We start from the raw sequence: 21,090 nt of genomic DNA, 5'->3' as shown, positions 1-21,090 counted from the left end.
GGGGGACAACAGCAAAGAGAGGGAAGAAAATAAATTCTGACTCGCCTCTTAAATCTGTAGCTCTTCATTCCCGGTGCAGCACCGGCTCGGTCTGTCGGTTCATTTTGTCACTGCTTGTTGGTTGTAGCTGGCCCTGCAGATGTTGGTATTGAGGATGCTGGAAGCTCTGTCCTGTCTTTGGGCTCCTAACCAAAGGAGAAGAGTCAGTCGGCTGGGGAAGCAGGGCACACTTAGAGGTAGAAGAACATCCTCTTGGATCATCAAGGCTTTTGGTTTCTGCAGGTCACTAAAGAATCTGAGGAACTAAGTCCAGTGGGAAAATCCAAAGAGAAAATGTGCTCTGGAACACGTGTCCTCTAATTTCACAAGTGGGCTCGAGGTACCTATTTTGCCCCACTGCTGAAAGTAAACGTGGCAAGAAAGGTGGGAAAGGAGCAGGCAGATGTAGTGGTGGACATCACCTCATCCGGTGTCTCCTCTCGGTGTTCTGACCTGGTTTAGAGGTAACTAGACCCTTCTTTGCAACTTCCCTTTCCTCCACAACACTCTGCAGCTGGAATCTGTGCTGAAACCATGTCCAGAAATACCTAAGACAGCAGCTGGAGTGAGAAGCCACCAGATAGGAGCATTTCTTGAGGGGATTTGTAAACGATAGCTCTTTATGATTGGAAATGTGTGTGGTGTTTGATGATACCCGTGAAGGAAAAACTCATTTGAAGCAGAAGTTATATGGAAGGGACTTTCACCAGCAGCTTTGAGCAGAGTACTGGAGATCCTGTGTTTTTGTGGGGGGGGGGGGGGGGGGGATAACTCCCTGGCTGCAGGCATTCTGTGTTGTAAAAAGCCACCAGGATGCTCTTGTTGCTGTCCCATGGGATTTCTCTGAAGCGTCATTTCTCACAGTCCTGTGGCAACACTCAGGCTCTTCTTTTCCTTTTTTTCATGATCTTAATCAGTGGGATATGTATCCAAGGCCATGAAACCATTTTTGAGCTTCTCTGTTGGTAGTTTTCTGCCTCCTCTTCCTGACAGCGCCTTGCCTGCTGGCAGCCGCTTTGTCCTGGGGCCTGCAGCTCGCCTGGCTGTCAGTAAAACTTCAGCTACTCATTCAGTCCAGTGGTGGCTCTGAGAACGAGCTTGGCCTCCATCCCAAGGTTCACCATAATCTTCCTCATACAATAGGAAGTCCAAACAACCCCAGGAAATATTTCCTGTGTGTGCGGTGCGTTTAGCAGAATAAAGACGGGTAGAGAGGAGACCTGCAGGATCTCAGCGCTGACTCTTTTCATAATTATGCGCCCTGAAAAAGCAGTGGCTTGGTAGATAAAGAGATTACATGCATCTCATGAGGTCTGAGGGGCTGTGGCAGTGCCTTCCAGCCACGTTTTCTTCATTTTTTGTCACGCTGACGTGACAGCCGAGCTGGCAGAATTCCTGGGAGGACCTTGCGGAGCGGCAGCTCCCTGGTCTGGCGCAGGGAATGGAACCGTTCCCCGTGCAGGGCTGCTGAGGATGAGCTCTTGGGCCCACTGCGCGGTGAGAACTGCAGTACATGAAGGTGCAGTTTGGTGGTGGTTACACTGTGAATTGCCTGGGAGAATGAGAGGCCGAAGGGGACCCCCTAAGATGTTCCTCCAGCTCCGGCTTCCCGTGTGCTGCCTGATTTTAAACATCTTTCTGCAAAACTGACAAAGGTAGAACAAGAAAAAGCAAAATAGACCCAATCAGTAAATCTTCATTTTTCTGCCCGGTGGTCTCTCTCTCTTTGGGGTGCTGCATTAAATCCAGGCATTCTTCCAGCTATTGATTTACTTTTTTTTTTTTTTTTTTTTTTTTTTAATGGATTTCCCTTGTTTCATGACAAGGCTTTGTCTGGCATAGAGAGGATTAAGAGTGAGAAATCACAGCTTAGATGGCATTTGGATTGTGAAGATCACCCAGGAACTGTCCGAATTGCCTCTTAATCTGGTGTCCGACCCCTGGCACAGGGCAGGTGCCCGCAGCCTGGCGGGAAGGTGAGTGCTGGTTTTCTTTGCCAAAATGCAGCAGCTAATGTAACGTGGGCAAGATCTAGCTGTTCCCCTGCCCTTGGAGCCAGCCCTTTGCCTGCAGTGACAGCACTGGTGGCCTGGGAGGTTCGTGCTTCGTTTGATGTACTTGTAAGTGCAGTTTTGCATTGGAGAGTGTTCATCCTTTTTTAGCATTACTGATTTACTTGTCTTGATCATGTTCTCCATGAAGACATTATCATGCGTGTTTGTTAGTTTTGAATAAATAGAATTTCCTTCAGTCTCATATATGCATATATAAAGTATGACAGATTTGCTCTCCTGCACTTTGGAAAGGGTAATGTGGAGTCCCCATCTCCTTGCACGCCGCTCGTTATTTTACACGCCTCTCCTGTGGTCTTTCTCCTTTTCATACTCGTGAGTCTGGTCTTTTTAAATCCGTCTTTGTGTGACAGTTTCATCTTACAAAAGCTGAACTAGTTTAGACCCAGCTGGCTTGATGTGATCTTCATCAAAAGTGCTGAACAGCCACGGCCCCGTTCGCATCGCAAGCTGAACCTCAACTGTGTCAAGTTCGGTGCCGCTTTGCTGTGGCAAGTGGGGATGTTTGTTGCAGCTGTCTTTAAATTTAAATTGGGATGTTTTAAATGAATTAAATATGAACATGAATAATGCAGCTGGTAACCTAGCCTTTCTGCAATTAAATGCAAACTTGTTCATTTTGCCTCTTATGTTTTAGGTTTTGGTGTGCTGCAGTATTTGTACTTTTCTGCCTTACAGATATGAGGAATTAGAACTTGTGACAGTTCAGTGGAGCCCTTGGTACTTTTGATATCTGGGTGAGTGGAAGTTGGTGTCTTTCCCACAGCTCCAACCTTACTCTCATAAAAAGAGGCAGCAAGTCCATTGGCCCTTTTAGGTTCGACACCGACATCCCATTGAAATGAATGTGCACCTTGATCTCCTCCTTTTGTGCTGTAAATTCAGGAAACCAACTCCCCAGGAGGCCATTTCTGTGCTCCCTAATTTCAGGAATAAACTGGTAGCCATAAGCATGAGAAATAGATCTATAGAAAAGAGAAACAGGAGCTTAAATGCTGGCACCCACTTCCAAACAGGCGGCAGGTTCTGCAGAGAGAGAACTGCAGAGCTCGCTGGCCTCAGCCCTGTGATTCTCCCTGCTTTATTTGATGCAAAATTGTCTCCTAAATATGTAATTGGCCCAGCCAGCAAGTTCATCTTGGGACATATTGTGTCTAATGTATATAAGCAAATTCTTATCTGTGTGAGTAGTTTTTCCCCCTTACATACCAAACTGTACCTCCTGCTATTTCTTCTTCTCAGGTTTTCTTGGTGTTCGATGCCTGAACAGTGTACTAGAGCAAATACATCTGGACGGTGTAATTTCCTATCCTGCCTTGCCTGTTCGCTTGCCTCCTTGCCATCTACTTTCTTCTGTCCAGACTGAAGTTCTCCATCTTCCCTAGGGTGTTTCAAGTTTGTTAAAGCCTATAGGGTGATTGCACTTCCCTTCTGAGTAGTTATGAGTGAAATAAAATCAAAGAGTAGTTTGTGTGGGAAGGAGCTTCTGGAGGTCGCGTGGACCAACAGCCGCCACTCGGAGCAGGGATAACTTTGAAGTTAGGTCACGCTGCTGAGGGCTGTAGCTGCCCGTGCTTGGAGCATTCCCCAGGGTGGAGGGGGAACAGCTTCTACAGGCAGCTATGGACAAGGCTCAGCCTTTTTGTGTGTTGGTTTTGTTGTCTTTTTGGGAGGAGGAAGAAGGAGAGAGGGGACGAGACACTGGGTTATTTTTGCGGTGTTGCCAGCGCTGCGGCTCTGTCCTCGTGGCTAAATAAGAGCGAGCGGGGCCTGTCCGGAGCACCTGGAGATGCCGGCCGGGAGCGGACGGCGCCTGCTGTAGCTCTTGGTCCCGGCTCTTGGTGTCATGAGGCGCTAAAACATGATGATTATTTTGCACATTTGGTTTGTTTTCAAGCGTCTGGGGCAGTGTGAGGGCTGTGCTGTTCTTTCAGGCTGAAGCGGTGTTGCTGGCTCGTGCGGTGGGACAGTTTGGTGGTGCAGAGCCGTGGGTGAGGTGGGAGCAGCCTGCTGCAGATCCATTCCGGTATTTTTTAGAAGCGGATTCTAGAGTGAGCTGCTCATTCCCACAGAGCTTCCAGCAGAGCGGGCAGCCCTCCTGAGGTCCATCCAAGCCTTCTCATTTGGGGAAGAGCCTCTCTGAGAAAATATTTTCACTGTCTTATTCTCTTCCATGAGCGAGTACCTGCAGTATAGGCTGTGGGTCTTCATGTGCTGGTCTTCATGTACTTCTTATTCTACTTGCTGTGTGGGCAAGGACCGAGGGTTGAGCATTCTGCTCTTGCTGCTAAAGTGTGGTATTCCAAGTGTGGTGTCTCAACAACTTCACATTCATGAGCTTCTCTCCAAGCGCAGTGTCTCAACAACTTCACATTCATGAACTTTTCCTCCCCAGATTTCTACAGAGCTGCATGTGCTTCCCACACATGGTTCCGAAGCCCCTGGACTGAAGTGGCTTTTCAAAACCCATCCGAGCGGTCGCCAATCGCAGGCAGACGAGTGACATTGGTGATTAGCAGTGACATTGGTGATTACGAGTGACATTGGTGATTAGCAGTCGCTTAGGAGCTCCAGCAGAGCTCGTGTCCAGGCACTTTGTGCGCATGGAGCCAAGCAGACAGCTGAGATCAGAGCCAGAGACTGTGAACACCCGTCTGGTGCCTTTATGTAACACCTCTCACCTGGAGTTATGGCTGGACGCCTGTTAGTTTTTAATAAAAATGACTGAAGAAAACTATGAAAAGAAGCATTAGAAGTAGTAAATAAGCTTTCACATGTAGATTGCTTGAAGTTATTAAAAGGAAAAGAAACTTTACCCTTTTCGTAGGCATGCGCAGCCAAACACACGCTATTTTTGAGAGGCAATAGAGACTACTTTGTACCGCTCTGTTTCGATTAAAAAAAACAACTTTTTCTTTCTTTCTTTAGTCTTATTTCAGAGATTGCTTAACATTCAAAAGCACTGCATAGAAAAGCTTGATGTTTTCACATTTTTCCAGATTAAGTTCTTCATTTTTCTTAGCTTTGGAAGAAAGGCTGTTTTTCAAAATCCAAATGTCCAGCCAAGTTGGATCTGTAAATATCCCTCTAAGCAAAAATTCTGCACCCTATTCTGCTCCGGCTTCCTTTCGCCGCCGTATTCCAGCCCGACTGCCCCACTGCGAACAAAATGGGGTTGTATTGACACAATTCATCTTTCATTAGCTAGCGTGGTGTCAAAACATGCTTTAACTCGCTTTCCTAAGGGCTTGTTTGTGACTTAGCCGTTCGTTCAGATATTTTCTGTCGGGGTTTGGCAACGTTCGGCGGATCGCCCGCTGCACGCGAGGCTGCTTCCAGAGGGGCAGCAGTCCCTGGCATACGGGTCTCGAGTCTCATCTCCCGAGAGGTTTGATTTTCTATAAACAAGAATGCCTAGAACAAGAATGCAAATCCTTCTTTTTTTGGGCGGCGGGGATGGCCTAGCCAGTTTTTATCCAACCAGCAGAAAATGTAACGCAGCTTGGACGCTCGGTGCGGTGGTAATAGCAAAAGTATTTCCTGGCTCCTCGTCCAATTTCTCATCCTTATTACCCAGAACTGCTGCGACTCACTGGAATTGCAAGTGCCGGGCTGATGTGGGGGGACCGCAGTGCCGCTTTGCCGGAGTTAATGTTACATTTCCACGTGTTTCCTTGCAGAAATTTCAGCCATGCCTCTCTTTGTTAGCGAGCAGGAACGGCATCGCGTTCCGCACCGCGCGCGGAGCCCGCGCTGCCGTTAGCACACAGGCTGGCATATGCTCCGCACTTATTTATGCAGCTCCCGCTGCCATAAATTTTAAGTTGTCCACACATTGGAGAAAGACACCTGGTTTCCAGGGATTTGAAATGAACTGCCTGCCTCTAACGGGAGGTTTCCAGTTCACCCTGCACTGGCAGCGCGTGTGTTTTTCTCCCCGCTGTGTAATTAGTTAAGGTTGCATCTCCTGGCAGGCTTGGGAAGCGGGGGGGCTTCTCTCATGTTTGTTTCTTTTGTCCCAGACACCTCCCGTTCTCTGCAAGTCAAGCCGGTTCCGGGATCAGGACGGCGGCGGGTGATATAATGCGGAAGCCCGGCCCTCAGAAAGGTGAGCAGCGGCCGGGGGAGTTAGCAGGCCGAGAAGGGGAGGACGGAGACGCGGGAGGCATCCTGGGCACGTCCTGGTGCGAAAGGGAGCCCGCGGGAGGGAGCCGTTCCTTCTCGGAGCAGCCGAGAGGGGAGCAGCTCCGCGGGGCCGGGTGGCCGCCCGCGCCATCTGCCAGTGCTCAGCGTGCGGCCGCCGCGTGGGCACAGGCCTCCCCGATGAGGCGAGGAGCGCAGGGCCGCCCGCCCCGCGCGGACGAGGCAGACTGCAGGCACCCACCTGTCCCGGGATTCCGCGGACACCCAGTTCTCCCGAGGTTCCACAGGCCCCCGGCTCTCCCGGGATTCCATGGACACCCAGTTCTTCCGAGGTTCCACAGGCCCCCAGCTCTCCTGGGATTCCGTGGACACCCAGTTCTCCCGAGGTTCCACAGGCACCCGCCTCTCCCAGGGTTCTGTGGACACCCAGCCCTCCCGAGGTTCTGCAGGCCCCCAGCTCTCCCGGGGTTCCATGGACACCCAGTTCTCCCGAGGTTCCCCAGGCCCCCAGCTCTCCCGGGGTTCCGTGGACACCCAGTTCTCCCGAGGTTCTACAGGCCCCCAGTTCTCCTAGGGTTCCATGGACACCCAGTTCTCCCGAGGTTCCACAGGCCCCCGGCTCTCCCGGGGTTCCGTGGACACCCAGTTCTCCCGAGGTTCCACAGGCCCCCAGCTCTCCCGAGGTTCCATGGACACCCAGCTCTCCCGAGGTTCCACAGGCCCCCGGCTCTCCCGGGGTTCCGTGGACACCCAGTTCTCCCGAGGTTCCACAGGCCCCCAGCTCTCCCGGGGTTCCATGGACACCCAGCTCTCCCGAGGTTCCACAGGCCCCCAGCTCTCCCGGGGTTCCATGGACACCCAGTTCTCCCGAGGTTCCACAGGCCCCCAGCTCTCCTGGGATTCCATGGACACCCAGTTCTCCCGAGGTTCCACAGGCCCCCAGCTCTCCCGGGGTTCCGTGGACACCCAGTTCTCCCAGGGTTCCGTGGACACCCAGTTCTCCCGAGGTTCTACAGGCCCCCAGTTCTCCTAGGGTTCCATGGACACCCAGTTCTCCCGAGGTTCCACGGGCCCCCAGCTCTCCCGGGGTTCCGTGGACACCCAGTTCTCCCGAGGTTCCACAGACCCCCAGCTCTCCCGGGGTTCCGTGGACACCCAGTTCTCCCAAGGTTCCACAGGCCCCCGGCTCTCCCAGGGTTCCGTGGACACCCAGTTCTCCCAGGGTTCCGTGGACACCCAGTTCTCCCGAGGTTCTACAGGCCCCCAGTTCTCCTAGGGTTCCATGGACACCCAGTTCTCCCGAGGTTCCACAGGCCCCCGGCTCTCCCGGCAGGAGCCCAGCGGCCCCTCAGCAGTGCTGAGGCCTCGCAGCAGCCGCACGCGCGGGGCCGTGTCCCGCCTGCCCGGCCACGAGCGTTAGCCTCAAACAGGCTGGGTGCAGCAGAGCTGCTTGGACCTTTTGCCCTTAAAACTAACGAACTAACTAAAAATATATTGATTTCCTTTAGCGATGTTCCGTACATGTGCATTTGACTGGCGTGATCTCATCCCGCTGGCTTCAGAGGAAGGGGGAAGGGAGAAGAGCTGAGGCTGGAGCATCCTCTGCAGCTCTTTGTTCACATCTGCTGCGTGCGCGCAGGGTTGATTTCAGGAGATTTCTGTGCTCCATTTCTCTCTCTCTCCCCTTCCTTCATTATTAGTATTTTTAAATGTCCCCCTTGCTTTGCCAGTGCTTCATTTTACATTACCCCCTCTCCAGTGCGGCCTGTCCTTTAATGAAGTGAAGATAAATGAAGGAAAACGGGGCCTGGGGAGAGCTGCGAGGCGGCCTGGGGGTTGCTGATGAAAGAGGCCGGTTGGCTGCAGAGCGGCGCAGCCTCGGAGCCGGCGGCCGCGGCGCCCAGCGCCGCCGTCCCGCGCACGTCCCTTCCTGGCCTACTTACCTGCTGCATTCTGTCATCTTCTGTCTTTTTGCTTTTTCTTTAATAATGCATTTGACTTTTGCTTTTGTTCTTGGCGGATGTAATTTGCCTCCAGGAATTCTCGTGCTGCCTTGGCATCTCCCCCCTCGCTGCGTTTTGCAGCCTGTGTAATGAGGGCTTTGACATCTGTGAGATGAACAATAAAATGTAACTGCAGCTACAGAATAGGGTGCTGGGTTCCCTAAAGTAAATGTCCATTTGAGTGCACAAACACTGCTTGATAGAGCAGCACCAAGAAGAGCATTAAGCACCCTAGGAGTCCTTTTTGTTTCTGGCTTTGATACTTCATATCCTTTATTCTTGTTTTCTGAAGGAGATGGCAGAGTAACATCCTTCATCGGAAAGCAGTTAGAGTAAGGGTTTCCTTCCAGCTTTTTCATTATTCTTCTTTTTCTCTCCAAGGAGGCTTTTTAGCTGGTCTGCTTCTAATGATGGCTGCACTCTGTATGTCCCTCTACATTTAAGAGATAAAACATACATGCAGTCCTCTTGTCCATTGTGTTGGAGAAGAGGTGTCAGGAAGAGAAGATTGCAACAATAATGGTTCAGAAGCCACTTTAAACAGCTCAAGATTATCCTCCAGGCCACTTAGTAGCAGCTAACAACCTGCCTTTTTACAGGCACTTGTCAAGAGAACTTAAAACTTTTCTTACATTTTTTCTTCTTTTTTTCTTTTCATTTTTGTTCCTTTTGCAAGGAACTGCTTTTCATAGCAGCCAGGTAGGTTTCACAAAGCATTACAGAATTGCTTTTTATAATAGCCTTAAAAATGCTGCATAAAATAAATGAGCCCAGACTGTGGTAGCTAAAAGGTATTGCTGGGTGTGCATTAGTCAGCTCTCGGTGCATGGAATAGCCCCTTGGATGAGCAGTTTGCTGAGGGAAGGCAGTTCCAGCTGACTAATGCACGCTGCATTATGGTGCACTATGTTAGACTTCCAGTTGGCTGAAGGCTGGAGAGGTGGGGATGGGAGCTCCTGTTTCTTGCACTATCAGCCTTTGGGGAACAGACTTGAGGCCCAGAGCAGTGCAGAATTGGCTGTAGGTCCCCAGGTCACCTGGGGCTGTGACAGGGAGGTCATTTCTCTTGTCCATGACCGGTTAATGTCGAGGAGAGCGTCGTGTGGCTTCTTGTGCTGACTCGGTGTTTCTTTCTTGCCTTAGCCATAGACTGGAAGGATGGTAAAAAGCACAAGCACAGCCGCCCATCAGAATCTCCCTCCCAGTACCAAGGTAAGAAGCATGTTTCCCCTTTCCAGTGAGCTAACTCATTTTTCATTTAAGCAAGAGAGAGTGTATCTGTTTCTTATTGTCCGATCTTGAGTGCCACATGGTTGATTCTGCCAATATTTTTACATGTCCTAGAAGGAATGGACTTCCTAACTCCTACACGAACTATTCTTGCACATTCAGAGAAGTGGTTAACGCAGCCCTAGGTGGATGTGGTGCAATGGTTTCAGCCCACTGAATACTGCACATTCCCTCTTCCCCTGCAGCAGGAATTTGGCTCCTATCCCAGCAGCCAGGAGCCTCCTGGGAGTCAGCCCAGCTGGTTGGGCCTTCCAGAGCCAAGGGCAAGTGATGGAGGCAGCAGCACAAGCGCTGATCTCTCCTCTCCCTTTGGAGATCAGGGCTCATGCAGTTGAGTAACGGGGCACGTTTTGGTCCTGTGCAGGGCGTCTGCAGATTAAATTTACAGAACTGACAGTTCCTGCTATCTCTCGTGGGGGATATGCAAGCAACTTCCAACTGCATGGAGTTTACATAAGGCTTGTATAATTTAGACCATATTTTGTTTGCAAACATAGATTTCAAAGTTGGTGTCCAGATTTCCCACATTGCAGAAGCACAAGAAACTGAAGCACTGCCGGAGATAAATCAGTTCTAATGGGAAACATGTATTTGGCTTCATGAAAGGCACTCGAGTCTGCTTGAGCCCTCGTGAGAGCTCAGTGGCTGTTGTGCCTGGGGCTCAGTTATCCTGGGCCCTGAGGTGGGGTTCAGGACTGCTGTTCTCACATGTGTGGCACTGTGGCCACCATCAGTCTTCAGCAGTCTTTTCTGTGCTTATCAGCCCTCATCTGCCTTTGTGCTGAGATCCCGCAGGTCACAGTTTGGAAGCACCTTCTGCAGGGGGAGGAAGCCCTGCGTCCCTGGCCCGGCGCACTGAGCTCTCAGGGCTGCTGCAGGGCCCCGGCCCGGTTCGTGCCCTGTGTCAGTCCATCTGCAGCGCCCGGGGGCTCCGCTGCAGGTTCCTCTTTGCTGCCTGCTGTTCCATCTCTCGTTTGGTGACAAGGTCGACTTGAAACGGAGCCCTCGGTGACATCCATATGGAGCCACACTTCATTCTTGTCGTTGAAGATGCTCCTGTGCAGCAGTCTCGGGCCTAGGAGGGGGTGCTGCAGACGTGCTGCTGGATGTGTCCCACGCTCAGCGAGTGCCTGGCGTGACCATGGGGCTGTCCCCACTGCGAGGAGCCCTGAGCATCACGGCACAGCCCATACAGCCAGGACACGAAGCAGCGAGCAGGCCCCTGCTGCAGCTTGCTGCCAAATGGCACTCCCTAGTACACCGTGATGGGATTTTATTTTCCTCCAAGTTAAAATTGCATTGGGACACCTTTGAACGGAAGCAAAGCAGGCAGCGTGTTGGTATCTGAAATCTCTCGGTTTTGGTTCACACGTTCTCCTATTTTTTCTGAGCAAGACAGTGGAGTAAGCAGTGGGTTATCAGTCCTAGCTGTTATCGATGGAGAAGGTGCAGCTGGACCGACAGGTTAGCAAAGTGCCCCGAGACCAGGAGCAAGTGGGACCTGCAGGAGCGGCGCGGGCCAAGGAGGGCGTGCGGCGCCGCCGGGGCTGCTCCGTGATGATGAGGGCTCCTTCGTCCCGCGTGTGATCACACCGTGCTGCTTTCATGTGCTGCCGTGACAGCAGTTAGCAGACACACATATGGGATGCAGACTTTAATGGGATGCCTTGATCTGGGCAGGGCACGTTCTCCTTCACAGATGTGACCTGAAAAGCACATGTATCATTTCAATTGGATTGATGACCCCTTGGGGGTTGAAATGCTAATGGAAGCCAAACCAGGCTTCAGTTAAAGACAGAAACTCCACCTTCATTTAAATTCTGGGCAGAAGACAAACAGTAAATGCAACATTGTGAGAATACAACACGGGGGTGCAGAGTTGCGTTGTTCACAACTCCCGGGTTGCTTGGGTTATGTGGGGTGTTTTATCTGTAGTAAATATTTTTGAAGGTGGGAGATGAGAGCCCAATTCTGACACTCTGTCTGCAAGTGGTAACTTCAGTTGGATTAAGCACACAGTAAGGCACTTCCAGACAAGCAAAAGTGACAACAGCCACCTCTATTAGGCATTTTAGCAGCTGCTTTATGGGGAATCCTGTGGCTGTGCAGTCCTTGCCTTTGCTTGGATCCCGGCGGTGGTTACAGCAACGTGGTGTTTCGCGTTACGTGTCTGCTCTCGCTTCTAACGGTAGAGAAGAGCTGGTGTACGTGGAACTGAGGAACAAGGTCCAGCAAACGAATGATCATTCTGGTTTTGGGAGAGCGTGGTGTAATCTGCAAGAGGAGCTGGAGGCGCAAAAGAAAAGTCAGTCACCAGGGAAAATAGAAGGTGAATTCTGGATTGACAGGGCATTTTGTGTATTTTGCTGGAAGCCAACGACTGCTGCAGGCCAAGCATTCCCCTTGGCTTTTCAGAGAGAAGATTTTGCTCTCCAAAGGCCGTTCTGCCCTTGGCCTTCCTGCTCCATCATCAGTAAAAAGTACGTTTTAGCACTAGCTGGAGTGTGAGCTTTTCACAAAGCCCTGGCCTTTTTTGATAGACACTCAGAAAACATCTTCCAGTGGCCGTACCTGGGCCAAACGCAACACAAGCATCGCAAAGACAAAACACATCCTGTCTCACCGCAGCAAGACCTGCAATGCATTAATGTGAATAAGGATATTGAGAGGATATAAAATACAAGATTGTTTTTACTAACGAGAAAGCCAAACAAGATATTCCCAGTGTTTCCCTTTGGCTTCATCGCCTCATCAGCAGGAAGGCAGCAGCTTCGGCACTCAGTGTCCCAGCCTCTTATTCGATAGCACATCTGGTGCGTTCAGCCTTGAAACAGGTATGTTGGGAATTGAGTTTGGATCAATGCAGCAAGCAGGACTTGGACAGTGCTGAGGACCTGTGGTTAAGGAAGCCACCCCGGAGCTGTTGGCCTTCTTTTAGATGCTGTTTCTCAGGTGCAGGGCTCTGGGCTTGTCCCTTGCTCCCTGGTTAACACAGTCTTAAGTATCTGCTGCTTTTTCTTCTGCTGTTTTGTTGGCTGCTTTCCCTTTGTTATAAAAAGCCCAAGTTTTGTGTTATACCATTTTCTTCTTTCTGTGCCGTAGTTTTGTCTCTTTTAGGTTGAAGTTGATCATATTTCATTATGTTTGAGACCAGCTTGAAATTCCTGGCTAAAAAACATTGTATTATGAGCTGGATATTATTACTATTTTTATTTAACACCATTCCCTACATGCTGTACCAGGCTCCCTCTTATGTTAAGGCTAAGGGGAGAGTTTCCCAGTTCGGCATGCATTTTCTGTCCTATTTTGTGAGAAATTCTGAAGAAGAAACACAGTCTTACAATGTTTGTCATTCCATATTTATGTAAAGGAATTACCAATGCCCAGCGGAGAAGGAGGACTTAACACTCTGCTCTATTGTTTCTGGTTTTGGTAGAATTTAGAAAAGTCCTTCCGCTGCTCCTGCTTTTCTTTGCAAAATGTGAGTAAATGTGAGTCATAAGTAGCAGCAGTCTTAGTGTTGTGTCTTCTTCATACGACGGTTGGATCCCAACAGGCTTTAGAATTAATTTCAAATAGGTTCCGTGTCCAGACGCTATTTTTAGAGGCACGCAGCTGTCTCAGAAGTTTACTGCTCCCACTGGAGTTTTATAGCGTTGATCCCTGCTACAATGTGAGCTGCTCTGCAGGAGCAGAACGGCCTCGGTTAGCTCAGGAAGTGACAAGGGGAGCGATTAAAACCATCACGAGCCTTAATATTGTGGGATTGAAACCAGCTGAAGGGAGGGGGAATTTTTTAAAAACAAAATTGTCAAAAGCAGCTGATCCTTTCCGAGAAGCTTGTTGAGGCCTGCGCTGCTTGCCCTGGGTATTGGCACCAGGAGCATCCTCTGAGCCCCGGGGCCACACAGCTCCTGACAGGGAGTCCAGTCTGGGATAAGGGCAAGGAACAGAAGCTTGGATGAACTGGAATCAAAGCTAACGGGCGGGATGTATCCAGGTATTTTCATGCCAAGAGTGCAAGGTTTGTATAAACTCCTGTGTTCAATCTGGGTCGTACTTCAGTTGTGTGTGTTGCAGACTCTTCATAAAAATAATATTGGTACAAAGAGTTTCATTGATACATGTGAGTGTAAACTTGTGTATTTGATGAGCCCAAAAGATTATGGGTGGGTTTTTTTTCTGGTAAGAAAATGGTTGCAGTGAAAAACTTAATTTCTTCATTCACCCCAGTTTAAGACTGCAGGCCGAAAAGAAAATAGGCAGCAGCTGATGGAAACGTGCACTCTGAAGAAAGGAGAGCGCTGTCAGCATCTGTAAACAGAAATATATCAGGGCAGTATGGCAGCGAAACTCGTTTATTTTTTCTGTTCTTTTCCGCTGTATTTAAGGAGTGCTGGTGATCTGCATGGGAGGTGGCAGGAAAGCTGTGTTTGTTATTTATATGGAGCTCGTAGATTATCAAGCCCTTAAGGGCTGATATGAGACAGAACAAAAATAATGTGTGTTGATCTTAATGTCTGAGTTTTCAGAGGTGTGGTGGGCACTGCAGCGGCTAAAATGGCTCTAACATAGCTTTTGTTTTGAAAATAAACTGATTAAAAGCTTGACATGAAAAAGGGAAGCAGTAACTGACTATTTAATTGTGCTGCCTCCAATGCTCTTGAAATGACTTGAAAGCAATGGTCCCGTGGGAGCTGTTCACATGAATTCAAGCTAATGTCATGCTGGAAAGATCCCTTCCCAGCTGCTCAGTCTAAATGGCAAAAGTCATGATTTGCTTGGATCATGGGAGCTTTTAATTCCTCATTTAATAACAGGTTCCCCTTGATGGGCTTGTGCTTTTGCTGTGCCTGGATATACATGAAAGAGCGGAGCAGGCGGTGATAAACTGCCCTTCCCGAAGGCTGCTCAAGCGGAGGAGCTTCCCTGGTGAATACGACCTGCTCTGGGCAGTAAATTGCTGCCTGGAGGTTCCCTGCCCTCCGTCCTGCCTGAACCCTGGACCTTGTGTCCTCTTTAGGAAATTAATTACTGAGCTGCCCCATAACGAGCTGCCCGAGGCTGGCAATCGCTGCCCGCATCCGCTGTCCGCAGGGTGCGCGGCGGATGGGGTGGACCCCAGGGTCAGCAGCGGGGAAGTTTGGGGCTGCTTTGGGCTCGTTCAGCTCGTGCCCCTCAGCGTCTGCAGCGCAGGGCACGTGTTTCCAGTGTGGTTCAAGGGGCACTTTGCTCACAGGTTGTTCACAGTCCTTGCTGGTGCCCGGTGTAAATCTTCAGTAGTCACAAACATGAGAGGATCGTGATGAAAACACGTGCCCTGGGAGCACCTCCTCTCGAGAAGCCGAGTGCTGCTCGCCGTCCTGCTGTCCCTCTTCTGAGCTTTTTGCTCCTAAGTTCCTGTATGAATCCCTTTGTTTTTTAATCTCTTCTCAGGTCACTTCACCTGGGATAAATACCTGAAGGAGACATGTGCCATCCCAGCTCCTGCGCATTGCTTCAAGCAGGTAAAAGGGTGAATGGAAACAAGAAAGGCCATGGAGAATGATCTGCTTGGGACCTAAACAGTTCTGTGCCTTAGCATAGGCCTCCTTTTTGGCAAGAAATTGCTTAAGAATATTAGAGACTTAAGAGAAAATCCAAATGTGTTAGAGCCAAGATTAAACAAGTATGTTAGATGCTGCAGATGATACAGAGCAGCACAGAAGATTAACTCTGAGGTATGTGGATGGGAATGTCCAAACACTTTTTATTCTCTGCTAAACACAGATTCTTGGAGTTCTGACTAGGCTGTGATACAAGTTCTAGTGGATCCTGTCCAAAAATGGAGGGTTTCTACAGAACTCATTAGATCTTTGCGAGTGGAACAGTGACCTCTTGGGCACTGGTTTGACTGTGTGGTTAGTGGGTCCAAGGGGATCCAGGACCATGTGGGCATGGAGGGCAGCAGCGCAGTGTGTGGTATCTGCTTGGGGCTTCATGCGGGCTAGAAGCTTCTCCTGAAAAGGGGCCCAAGAGAAAAAGACAGGGTTAATTTTGCAGGGGATGCTGTGCCTCATGAGTGCTGTGAGTGGCAGATCTGCCCCTGAGCTTTACTATGAGCTTTATTTCTGCTGTATGGTGCCTACGAGCTGTGCTTGGAGGGTGCTGCCAGTCTGGGTGCACTCAGGGCTTAAGCTCTCTGCCTGCATTAGAAACCCTGGCTCTTACCATGTCCCTGTTGTGCTCTTTGCAGTCGTACACTCCACCTGCCAATGAATTCAAGATCAGCATGAAACTGGAAGCGCAGGACCCCAGGAACACCACGTCCACGTGCATCGCCACCGTGGTGGGTCTGACGGGCGCTCGCCTCCGCCTGCGCCTCGATGGCAGCGACAACAAGAACGACTTCTGGCGCCTGGTGGACTCTGCCGAGATCCAGCCCATAGGGAACTGTGAGAAGAACGGGGGGATGCTGCAGCCTCCGCTGGGTGAGCCGGAGCCCTTCCGTGGGGCCGAGCACCGGTGTCATCCGCGGGGAGAGCGGAGGCCGCTCCGTATTCCTGTGCTTGGGACAGGAACATGGGCTGCCCCTGCCTGCTGCTGTGAGGTGGAGCAGCCCTTCCAGCTTGGGCTGCTGCTCACATGTGCTCCATGCTGGGACCGTGTTTCAGTTTCACATCGTGGCATGGGGGGATGTGTTGGAATGGAGATGAAAGCTCTTTACACTCAGATTACTTGCTTGCAATCTCTGCAACTCGAGCACAAGCTTAACATATGCTGACAATGCTCTTGTGCCTTCTGAAATTCTCCCTATGTACTTCAAAGCCATTTTCCAGCCGTTCATATGGAAAAAAAATCCCAGAGCCACCCAGTTTCCTAGAGTCCAAAGAAGCAAAGGAGGGATAACCTGAAGACCTGCTGACCGATGGGTTTGGGCAGTAACACTGAATGCAGCGACTATGAGGGCTTTTTCACAGAACTGGAGTGGTCGAGGTTGGAAGGGACCCCTGAGGATCATCCAGTGCGATCCCTCGTTTCAGGAAGGGTCACCTCAAGCTCTTTGCCCAGGTCCCTGTCCAGACCTTTCCCTTTCTGAATGTCTCCATCCTTGGAAACTCCCCAGCCTCTCTGGGCAGCCCGTGCCAGTGCTTTGTTCCTCTCAGTACACAAAGTTTTCCATACGTACAGACAGACTTTCCTGGGTTTCCATTTGCGCCTACTATGTCTCATCCTTTCACTGTGAAGAGTCTGGCCCTGTCCCCTCTGCATCCTCCCTTCAGGTATTTGTACACGTTGATAAGGTCCCTGCTCAGGCTTCTCTTCTGCAGGCTCCAGCTCTCTCAGCCTCGTCCCGTGTGCGGGTGATCCTGGGTGACTGCCCGTGTATGAGCACAGCAAATCCAAGTCGTTTTTCTGGGATGAGACACGCTGCCACAGAGGCAGTAGGGCCTGTAGCCGTGGCGGTGGCCTCACCACAGACCTCTGCCTGTGTCTTTGCTCTCGTGTGCAATTGGGTCATTCCCAAAGGAGTTGCCTTTGAGCAGCACCAGCTGGTGCCACCCGCCAGCCCTGCCCCGCGCAGCCCCTGCATGTGGGGCACAGCACGGACACCCGCGTGGAGGTTTCCTCAATCTTGGCCTAGAGGATAACCCCAGAGAGCAGGTAGGGCCGAGGCACCGGCTGGATCTCTGCTAATTCTGGTACTGTGAGCACTTACATTTTCATTCTTGCCCTCCTCTATTGCCTCCAAGTGTCTCTGGGGCAATAGAAGGTTAGTTTGAGACCATTTAATGGGGAAACTCATGGCTGTAAAAGCTCCCAGTGATTTAAGCTCTGTCTTGAAAAAAGGGACACTTGTGGCATTTCATCTGTTTGTTTGTTTAACTTTACTCGGCTACAGCTTTATAAACAACCTGGGTAGCCCAACGTGCCTTCCAGCCTTATCTCCAGATAAACACACATCTTTCCTTGACACTAACCAAAAGATGGGCCCATTTGCTGATTCTTTCCCGACTCAACAGTCAGATTAATTTTAGTTTGCATTCCAGCACCCATTATTTTCACAGTGCCCTCATAAATCACTCTCTGAATTAGATATTAGTAGTATCTGATCTATAGCAATGGAAGCAATCTTGCATTAGAAATACTTTTATTTACAGTTTCTTCTGGAAAACCATGTGTGACCTTTGTGGAACTGTAGGCTAAACTGCAGTGGGGCCTCTGGGGCTGGCCTTTCTGAAGAAGGAAGAAACAAATCAGCAAGAGCGTGCTGTGGCCCATCGTGCCTCACAAAGCAACGTGTGTGCAAATATGATTATACCCTTCCCCTTCGTATTTGCTATAAACAGACCCTGCTGCAGCTAATTAATATTAGAGGTGAATGCTGCCCCTTTCCTGATGTTTCTTTGGAACTCTGCTCCGAGGGTGCCTGCCCTCTCCTGTGCAGCCTACCCAGGAGCAGGGGTTGCCCTTCTCAGTCTGACAGGGAGGTTCCTCCCGTGCCTTTTCCGAGCGGTGCCAGCAGATGGCAATAAAAGTAATTGAGTTCCAGATCAAAACTCTCCTGCAGCGGTGCCAGAAGAGTGGGCTAGTACTTTGTGAAGAAGTCTCAGTGGCCATCTCTGATGAGGGTGACTGTGTCACCTGCCTTCCAGTGCTGATCACCACTGCAGTTCCACGGGATGCTCTCTGTGGAGGTCCAATCCCAGGGTTAACTCCCCAGGACTGCAGGGAGAGACAAAGAGCAGAGCCCGGTTCAGCTGAGCAACAGAATGGCCTATTTTAAACCACCTTCTATAGAGGAAGCTGCCCTCTGAGCAAAGATGATGTTTGTGCTCTCTGGATCCGCTTGTGGTCGTGCTGTTCAGATCTGCATTTTCTGTACGATTGGGTGTCTCCTTGTGATCTCACTTCAGTGGGATGCTCTGTGCCATGTTCTGTGTTGCGGTTTTCATCATTTCTTGTTGTCTTTTTCTGCTTTCTCTTTGATCTTACTTTTTTTTTTTTTTCTCCTTTTTCTTGTGGTGCTCTTTCAAGCAGTACCAGCTGGGTTGTGACACGAGCCTTTCTGGAGAACAGCCCCGGATCCATAAGGAGTGTGGAAGGAGCAGGGCTAAGCGGTGGACACAGATCTGTTGTGTCACCCTACTCAGTGCCATAGACTCAGAGCACTTTCCATCCCATAAATCCCTTCCTGTGCTTCCCCTCAGAAGGTGTCCAGATAAAACCTGCCCTCGTTTCCCGTGATGATTAGATCTGCTTCCCAGCTTCTCTCTGTTTCTTCAGGTTAGCTGCCTACTGCTGATTCCTGAAAGATGGAGGAGGCCACCCAGAAGCTGAGGTTCCCCAGTGGGGAAGAAATTTCATAGTCTGCATGTGCCCTGGCTGATATAAGACCCTTCCATAGTAGTGTCACTGAAGTTGCCAGTATTAGTTTTATGTAAAGCATTCTGCCTGCATGGTCAGCGTAAAGGTTTTTGTTAAGGGAAAATTGGTATCACACGTCCATTTCCAGATGTTTCTTTTCAGCAACATCATATTTTGTGTTCAGAGGATGAGGAAGAAGTCAAACCTGACTGTTCAGGGTTGTGGAGCGGTGCATGCCCACTGCAAAGGGGGAGGCTGCAGAGTCCACATCACAACTGCTGCCTGATCCAGTGATCCCCACAGCCCTAAAGTCTCCAATTTTTCGTCCTTTTTTACAGGCTTTCGGCTGAATGCCTCCTCTTGGCCCATGTTTCTTCTGAAGACTTTGAATGGAGCAGAGATGGCTCCTATCCGGATATTTCACAAGGTATGTTGCTCCTGTTTGTGAAGACATCCGTGTGGCATGTCCCTGTTATTGCAGATCAGCAAAATCACACCTCGTTTCTCTTATGGAAACTGCTGATCCCTGAGAAGAGAGAGGTATTGCCCAGCTTTGCCCCAGTGCTGCTTTTCTAGGACAGAGCTGGGTCTCTTGCAGCTGTGTTGTGTGCCAGGATGCAGATTGTGGTGTACGAAGAAAGGACTCCAAAGTTTGGGCTTGAGAAATTCCGCTTGTTTTTCCCATAGGCTGTAAGTGCTGCTCAAAATCAGGAGCAGAGCTCTGAAATATTTTATTGTAGCAGGATTGCAAGGAGTGCAAGCACCTTCTGCTGCTTATAAGATAGCCCTGCAAGTGTCACTTCTTAGTTTGAGTTCACTAGGGAATAAGAAAACAGAGACAGAGGCCGGTCTAGAGTCATATGCTGTGGTACAGAATGCTCGAGGTGGCCTCACTATATCTGCATCTAAAAGTTGAGGAAGAGCAAGCTCGAGGTGAGGCTGGCTGGTGAATTTCTCACATGTCTAGCAAAGCTGAAGGTGGGGGAAGGTGATGGAGAAGGATTGTCACATCTCAATTTTTCTTGCCCTGTCAGGAAACATGAGGTGAGCGTTTCTCCGAAGGACTATTTGGAGCTTCGCTTTGTGTTGCATGACAGAGTTGTCACAGGATGGCGATGGTGATTCATCACTGTCTGGATTTGATCCGTCAGCCTGGGGATCCCAGAGCAGCCAGTAGTGGATTTTGCTGTCTCTTGACTTACAAAGGCAGATGGTTGCGTAGCTGGTTGTGCACTTCTAAACTGAGAGTCCAAAGTAGACCAGTAGCTCCCTTCACCCGCTCGTGGAAGTGAGTTTGCTGATGGAAGGGGCAGGCTGGTCTGAGGAAGCACTGGCATATTCTCTTTGAGCATCTTTTCAACATCTCCTTGTAGGAACCACCATCTCCATCCCAAAACTTCTTCAAGACAGGTATGAAGCTGGAGGCAGTGGACAGGAAGAACCCTCACTTCATCTGCCCGGCCACCATTGGGGAGGTGAGAGGTTCTGAGGTCCTCATAACATTTGATGGCTGGAGAGGTGCCTTCGATTACTGGTGCCGATATGATTCCCGGGACATCTTTCCCGTAGGCTGGTGCTCGCTGACGGGAGATAATCTGCAGCCCCCTGGAACAAAAGGTAAGGTCCACATTGTTGCTTAACTCTCTTCTTTCTTCTCTCAAACTATCAAAGGACAACAGTGCAGGCGGAGACTGGAAGGAAGCACATTTGGGTGCTCTTTCTTGCTTTGGTACTGCTACATGGTGTGCAGTAGAGTACTCCCTTCCCCATCCGTGTTTCTCTGTTGCAAACTTCCTCAAAACCTTGCAAGAAGGTACAGATCATCATATCTATTAGCAGTGAAACAAGAACATAGAAGCAAAAGCATTAGGTCACAGCTGTTCTGACGGAGTGATGGCTTCTTTTCTGGAGGAATGATAATAGTGGGTAACATTGCTGAGCTCTCTTCCCATTTAGGAGTTTTCTCAGAGTCTTTTCTATGTCTCCAGCACACACAAGAGAAGTTCTACCCAGTTGGACTCGGCTATTTGGGGGTATAATAAGGGTATAATTAGAACTGTCTATCTTTACAGTATCTATCTTTAAAGTATCTCTGTTTCTTGTGGTGAGTGAGAATGATGGGGGTGAGGCCAGCTCTAGAATAGCGAGAATGCAGCTGTTTGTACTTCTGACAGTTCCCTTGCTCTGCTTTACAC

At 50.0% G+C, this 21,090-nt stretch overlaps 1 protein-coding gene across 4 annotated transcripts in view; it reads left to right on the top strand.

Moving 5' to 3' along the window:
- Positions 1-21,090, top strand: part of SCMH1 (Scm polycomb group protein homolog 1) — a 67,553-nt gene that overhangs the window by 11,770 nt on the left and 34,693 nt on the right. For all 4 annotated transcript variants that reach the window (XM_088536606.1, XM_088536605.1, XM_088536604.1 and 1 more), the window contains exons 2-7: positions 6,134-6,219; positions 9,401-9,469; positions 14,984-15,054; positions 15,783-16,017; positions 19,234-19,322; positions 20,269-20,512. In XM_088536606.1, coding sequence (XP_088392732.1) covers positions 6,195-6,219; positions 9,401-9,469; positions 14,984-15,054; positions 15,783-16,017; positions 19,234-19,322; positions 20,269-20,512 — 733 coding nt within the window. In that variant the 5' untranslated portion in view covers positions 6,134-6,194. The remainder of the gene's footprint in view (positions 1-6,133; positions 6,220-9,400; positions 9,470-14,983; positions 15,055-15,782; positions 16,018-19,233; positions 19,323-20,268; positions 20,513-21,090) is intronic.

Source organism: Tinamus guttatus, unplaced genomic scaffold (genome assembly GCF_059628265.1).
Source record: "Tinamus guttatus ecotype Peru unplaced genomic scaffold, ASM5962826v1 Tinamus_guttatus_pri_ptg000678l, whole genome shotgun sequence".
NCBI classification, from domain to species: Eukaryota; Metazoa; Chordata; class Aves; order Tinamiformes; family Tinamidae; genus Tinamus; species Tinamus guttatus.
Note: the sequence above shows the minus strand (reverse complement) of the source record. Positions and strands in the feature narration are given on the sequence as shown.